The 6,859-nt window shown below is 33.4% G+C and overlaps 1 protein-coding gene across 1 annotated transcript; it reads right to left on the minus strand.

Annotated features, from left to right (window-relative positions):
- Positions 1 to 4,797: 4,797 nt before the first annotated feature.
- On the minus strand, positions 4,798 to 5,765 carry LOC140021135 (uncharacterized). Its single transcript, XM_072071906.1, has 2 exons — positions 5,434 to 5,765; positions 4,798 to 5,335 (listed from the first exon to the last, which is right to left on the minus strand). Exons 1-2 carry the CDS (start codon positions 5,763 to 5,765, stop codon positions 4,798 to 4,800), a joined length of 870 nt encoding a protein of 289 aa, XP_071928007.1.
- Positions 5,766 to 6,859: the final 1,094 nt, after the last annotated feature.

Genomic DNA, 6,859 nt, shown 5'->3' on the forward strand with positions numbered 1-6,859 from the left:
GTCTTTATTGCTGTTTGATTTAATGAGAACAAAATTACCTTTCTTTCCATTTCTTCTTTCATGAAGGCTACGTTTCTCTTATTTCTTAAACTCTTTATCATTTCTTAATACACATGGTTAAAACAAGTAATTAACCATATATCTTTATGTGTATTATAAAGGTTTGAATGGTTAAGAAATTCTATATGAAAGAATCAACAATGAAATGCTATAGAAATAACTCAATCTCAATTTGATGGGACTTTAATTGATGATACAACAAAATTCTCAACTCTAAGAAATGAGCTAAAATACACTTCAATAATTAAGTATCGCAAAAGAAAGCCTTCTAATGGTGCTAGTTAAAACTCAACAATTTCTTTATGGCTTTCATGCAAGATTTAACTATAAATAATTAGGGTTTGAACCCTATTTTATATGAATATGAGACAAAATGAGCAAACTATTAAATTGCTCCCAATTCTCATACTCAACCTCTATATTAGCAAATATATCCACATTATGAGAATGGTTTGTTCATTCTCATGAAAGTGCTAATTTAAAACTTGCACCAAAAACAAAAGAGAATGAATTTAAAAATCAATCTAATAAGAACCATAAAGTCATTGGAATGAAACACTAAATTAACAATCAAGAACTATATCATAAAAAAGCTATGAAATTTGTACCTTGATTTTGAATCAACCTTATGTCAATTCAAATAGTAAATTCAAACCTTTCTGTGGACAAAGGTTGCAAACATGCATAGAATTTACTTTACTTAATCGTAAGACTAGTAATCTAGAACAATGAATAAAAGAAATAATTCGTACCTATGGGTATAGAAATATCTCTTAATTGACTGTCTAATTTACCATCTTATGTCAATTAATCTCATCAAAATAATTACCTCCCTGTCAATATGTGAAAAGGAAATGCAAAATTTCTCCAAACACCAATATACTTAAGATACTGTGGCTACTCCTAAGTATACGGTGTTATAAGAAAAATTGTCAACTAGTCAATATGTTGACTAAAAATTCATAACTTCAATCACCAAACTGTATGTGATGAAAAACTTTTCTCATCAAATATTTGGGATGTTGTGGCTATTCCCAAATATATAATGTAAAAGTGAAATTCTTAGCATGATATCTTGTTTTTTGTCAACAGTCAAAAAACTTTATGTTGATTGAATTTCATTGAATTTTTTTTTCCTTTTATAATCACCTAATCTTATGTGATTAAAATTATTTACACTGTATATTTGAGATGCTGCAGCTATTCCCAAATATACAAAGTAAGAAAACTTCTAATGAAAATTCATAGAAAATAAGTAGTCAATTTGTTGATTAGAAATCCTTGATTTTAATCACTAAATTATATGTGATCAAAATTGTAGTACACCAATGTTTGAGATGCTATGGCTACTCTCAAACATAAAGTGTGCTAGACTTTATAAGGATATCAAAATAGTCAAAAATCTGTATTTTGACAAAAGAATTTCATAATTTCCTTTTTTTTATATTCATTTTTTAACCACCAGCCTTTATGTGATTAAAATACTTCATGCATCAAATAATTGAGATGCAAGACACACTTTATAAAGAAAATTCTCTGAAATTTAAATATAATCAACCATACTAATGTTGAAATTATAATATGAGATAAATGAACATAAGCGTAGTGCACAAAATACTACATAATTTCAAATAACAACAGGAACGTGGAGGTAAATTCATATTGAATTCATGCCTTTAGATATTTATCTCATAATAAGGTAGCAGAGATTCAATAAACCTTTAGATCCATTCATATAAAGTCAATTAATGATCTTGCATAGATTAATATGATATTAATCTTTTGATTGTTGAATATAACTACTCTTTATATGTTTCTCGAATTGTTATATTGTATTGATAATAACAATCAATACATATAACCCTTACAATCACAATTATGTAAGTCCAAAAAACATTCAAATTACTTGCAATCATACCAGATTATTGGAAAAAATCTGGATGAATTGTATAACCAAATAAGATATCATATGAATGATACATATACATAGGATTAGTCAATAAATCTCAATTATTGAGAAAATGGACCATAGATCCCATAAATTTGATTCTTTCAAACTTGATACAAATCTTTAAAACTTTTATCAGATTGCCAATAAACCATGAAATTATAAGCTGAACAACATGGTTAGAGGTTGGCACCGATACCACATGTTAAACTAACTATGTACATATGAATGTACTATGCAATGGAAATCTAAATACACTTATCTCTAATCATTGTTGTTAAGTATAAGTTGATTTTTTCTTGTGTCTTTGACTCCTCTTGTCTATTCTAACAAAAACAAAATATGTAAAAGAAGGAAAAGTAGAAAGAGAATTTAGAGTAAGGATCTTCTAGCCTATGCCTAACCCAAAAGTGTACAATTGATGGAATATCACAGACTATTTATAGGCTAGGCTAGGGTCCGTTACTGGCAAATATAAAAATCTCTAGGGTTTCCTTCCATCAAGGAAATCTTGCCAAAATTCATAACTGAAATAATATTTTTTGACTAATTGATTGGTTTGATTGATTAACTGATTGAATAAGACATCAATTAACAGTAGATATCAATCAATCATTGACAAATGGAAGATACAAATTAATTATTGACAAAATGTCAATCCATTAATCAGGATGTCAATGACCAATCATTATATAATGGGAGATGCTAATTAATTATTGACAAAATGTCAATCAATTAATTATGATATCAATCACTTTAGAATCAATCATATGGGTCATAATTGCCTCAAAAGAGACAAGTCTTACAGTGCAAGCTTCCCAAATCCCCTTTTCGCAACTCAAGCTCCTGTTCCAACTTCCAAGACATATTATTCAACCCAAGTACACCATAGGTGCAGATCAATTCTTGAAGAGTTCGAATAATTCAGTATCTCTATCAACTTCCATGACAAACAGCTCCAGTATGACATTGCACTACGAAGACTGCAAGGGTCATCACGCAGTCTTTAGTGAAGAAGGTATAAAAACTCTTAGGTATGTTGCAGAAATGTGGAGCTCCAGAAATGAATTGGTGGATTGTGTTCAGATGTATATCGAGCATGAAAAGATGTTGTCAATCTGGTCAATGTGATGCTCCGTGAGAAATTGAGGGTAGAAATCGTCTGGGTTGACAAAAGGTGGCAATCTTATTCATAGAAAAAATTAGTAAGTGCCATGAACAACTGAAAGTTTATAGAAAAGCAGACTTCTAGCCTAACATATGTACTGGAATACTACACTAATTCTATCATTATTGTACAATAAGTTTTATATAAGAATACAAAAACTACTTCTATCTTAATTGTATAGTTGTTACAAGAGATAACAAGATAAGGAATTAGGATGAGATACGCTAACAGCTCCCCTCAAGCTGGAGTGTGAAGGAACGAAACACCAAGCTTGCACAACAATCGTTGAAAGGAATTAAAACCAACCACTTTGGTGAACAAGTTAGCAGGTTGATCCTCGGAATGAATGAAATGGGTACAAAGGTCATTGGACTGAATCCGTTCACGAACAAAGTGACAATCCATCTCAATATGTTTGGTACGCTCATGGAAAACAGGATTGGCAGCAAAATGAAGTGCAGCTTGGTTGTCACAAAACAGATGCATTGGTTGCGAATGAGGAATGGTAAGATCAAATAATAAAGCTTGTAACCATAACAATTCACTAGTGGTACCAGCCAGGGCACAATATTCGGCTTCATCAAACGAGCGGCTCACAGTTGGTTGTTTAATAGTATGCCAGGAGATAGGCGCATTCCCGAGAGAAATATAATAACCTGTAATGGAGCGTCGCGTCGTAGGACAAGCACCCCAATCAGCATCACATTAACCTTTGAGTTGCAAATTATTCTGAGAAGGAAAAAATAATCCCTGGCCTGGAGATTTCTCAATGTATCGAACAACCTTCATTGCTGCATCATGATGATCTAATGTAGGGGAATGCATGTATTGACTCAAAATATTAACAACATATAGAATATCTGGTCGTGTGATAGTGAGGTAAAAAAAGTCGACCCACAAGACGACGATAAGACGAGGGATCAGCCAATGGTGTACTAGTTGAACGCCCCAATTGATGTTGTTGAGACATTAGAATCGAACTAGGTTTTGCACCACTGAGACCAGTATCTGTTAAAATATCTAGAGCATATTTCCGTTGACTCAAAAAAAATTCCTTCAAGATTCCTGGAGACTTTAAGGCTGAGAAAAAATTTGAGGGGACCAAGATCTTTCAGATGGAAGTGTCCATGTAAGAATTTTTAAATTTTTGGCATTGAAAGGAATCATTTCCTATAATTACCATATCATCAACATACATCAAAACTGCAAGAAAATTGGTATTAGTCTTCAAGGTAAATAAAGTAGTATTTGCTTGAGACTGAATAAAACCATATTGTTTAAGAGCAAGAGTCCACTCCCTGGATGCCTGTTTAAGACCACAAAGAGATTTACGAAATCGACAAACCCTCTTATCACCAAATGGTAAATATCCAGGGGGAGGCACCATGTATATTTCCTCATGTAAATCACCATGGAGAAAGTCATTTTTCACATCAAGTTGATGTAATTCCCAATTTTTAGCCTCAGCAACAGCCATTAAACATCGCACCGTAGTTAGCTTTGCTACAGGAGAGAATGCTTCAGTGTAATCCAGTCCCTCCTCTTGAGTATATCCTTTGGCCACTAATCGAGCTTTATAACACTCCACAGTACCATCTAATTTATATTTAATTTTATACACCTATTTACAACCAATTGTTTTCTTTCCTGTCGGCAAGAGTGCAAGATCCCATATATGATTTGCAGCTAAGGCATCAAGTTCAATTTGTATGGCAGACCTCCATTTTTCATCTTGACTAGCCTCAGAGTAAGTAGAAGGCTCAGTCTCGGTTAATAAAGCTGCAAGAAAAGATTGACGGGGAGGAGAAAAATGATGATTGGAGAGGTAAGAATTAAGAGAATAGGGAGTATCTGATGCTCTTGAAATGGAAACTGAATTGGAGTGGCAGGAACTATTAGGGTTATCACAGACATAGTCTTTTAGGTAAGCAGGTGGTCTTTGGATCCGCTGTTTTTGGCGTGGTAGAAAACCCTGAATCTCTTCAACATGATTATCCGTAGCAGAGAGCTCATGATTGGGAATTGAGGAAAAAGTGAACTCGAAATTATGCACTTCATGACTAGAATTATAAAGAGAATCAACACATTGATCATCATTGTCAAGAACAAGTGAGGGAGTGTTGGGTGTTAAGGTGGAAGACAACGTCGAAGATGATATACTAGAAGAGATTTTGAAAGGAAAAATTGTTTCACTAAATCATAAACTTTGAAACCTTTTTTATTTTGAGGGTAGCCTACAAACACACAAGGCCTTGACCTGGGTTGAAACTTTTCCAAAAGTTGTAAAGGATTAACAGCATAACACAAACAACCAAATACTCTAAAATGATTATACGTTGGTGGCTTGCCAAAAAGCGCTTCAAAAGGAGTTTTACTTCCAAGTGCTGATGTGGGGAGCCGGTTGAGAATATATGTAGCAGTTAAAACACATTCCCCCAAGAATTTAATGGGCAAGTTACTCTGAAATCTAAGAGCAGAAGCCACATTAAGGATGTCTCTATGTTTTCTTTCGACGACCCCGTTTTGCTGAGGTGTACCAACACAAGAAGTTTGATTAACAATCCCTTTATTTCTAAAGAATAATTTCATGTCACCTTCAGTAAGTTCTAGTGCATTATTGCTTCTGATTTGTTTAATTTGAAATCCAAATTGAGTTTCAATCAAAGAATAAAAATTTTGAAAAGCATGACAAGCTTCATTCTTGTGTTTTAATAAATATGTCCAAACTATTCTAGTACAGTCATCCACAAAAGTTAAGAAAAAGTGAACCCCAGAACTTGAACGTGTTTGATGATAGGGTATTAATTGTTAGTACTTTTATTGTTAATTTTCCCTTTGTCCTTACCAAATATTGTTTTAATTGTTAATATATACTTATATTTGGTATTTGGCCTGAATTACAGGAGGTGAAGCAGAAAAGTGCTAAAAAGGTAGGCCTTCTTGTGAAATATTCAATATGTGGGGAGCTTCCAAAAAGATCTACAACCATGGCCCCACAATAGTGCTACAACGGAGTCCTTTTCCTGGGCTGACTAAGAGTCTTCTTCTTTGGGGGCAATTGGAGCGGACGCCGCACAGGAGTGGTAGTAATTAGATAGGAAATATAATAGCAGAGAACAAGCACTACTTTAGCTTAGCTTTTGACTTTTCCGTCTTTGGCTTTTGGTAGTAGTTCTCCTCCATGTGTCAGGAGCCATAGGAAGACTAAATCATCCTCTGTAACTTTGTTTTTCTTTATTCCTTTGATCAAACTGAATTCACGCGAGCAAGGACAATGGCCGATATTGTTGCTTCAATTTTGTGTGGGTTTTTCGCGTCAGGGATGAACTAAATCCCTTTATCTAGTCAAGAAACAACGGAAGCTTTGGTTCACCTAAAAATTGTGAGATCGATTTAATTTTATCTTTTACTCTTTTTTATTGGTATTTGCATATTCCCTGATTGCAGTGTTTATGGTTATTTAATTAATTGATTGTCTTGAATCCGAATAATGAGTTGATTTAATAATCTATTGTCAATTAGAGCATTAAATCCATAATTGTTTAATTATCCTAATATAGTGACAACTGGCATGATTAGGTTTGTACCAAGGGAATACGCAGGCTAATCTAAAATAACCCTGGTAGTGTGTTATTTGATTAGAATAGGGCTCCTCTAATATGTAAGGCAATTGGGGAATTAAA

This window comes from Coffea arabica, chromosome 11e (assembly GCF_036785885.1).
Source record: "Coffea arabica cultivar ET-39 chromosome 11e, Coffea Arabica ET-39 HiFi, whole genome shotgun sequence".
NCBI lineage: Eukaryota > Viridiplantae > Streptophyta > Magnoliopsida > Gentianales > Rubiaceae > Coffea > Coffea arabica.

Coding starts and splice junctions, on each gene's coding strand:
- LOC140021135 (XM_072071906.1), bottom strand. CDS start 5,765: ATGAAATTATTCTTTAGAAATAAAGGGATTGTTAATCAAACTTCTTGT. Junction 5,336..5,433: donor TTGGAAAAGTTTCAACCCAG/GTCAAGGCCTTG, acceptor AATCTCTTCTAG/TATATCATCTTCGACGTTGT.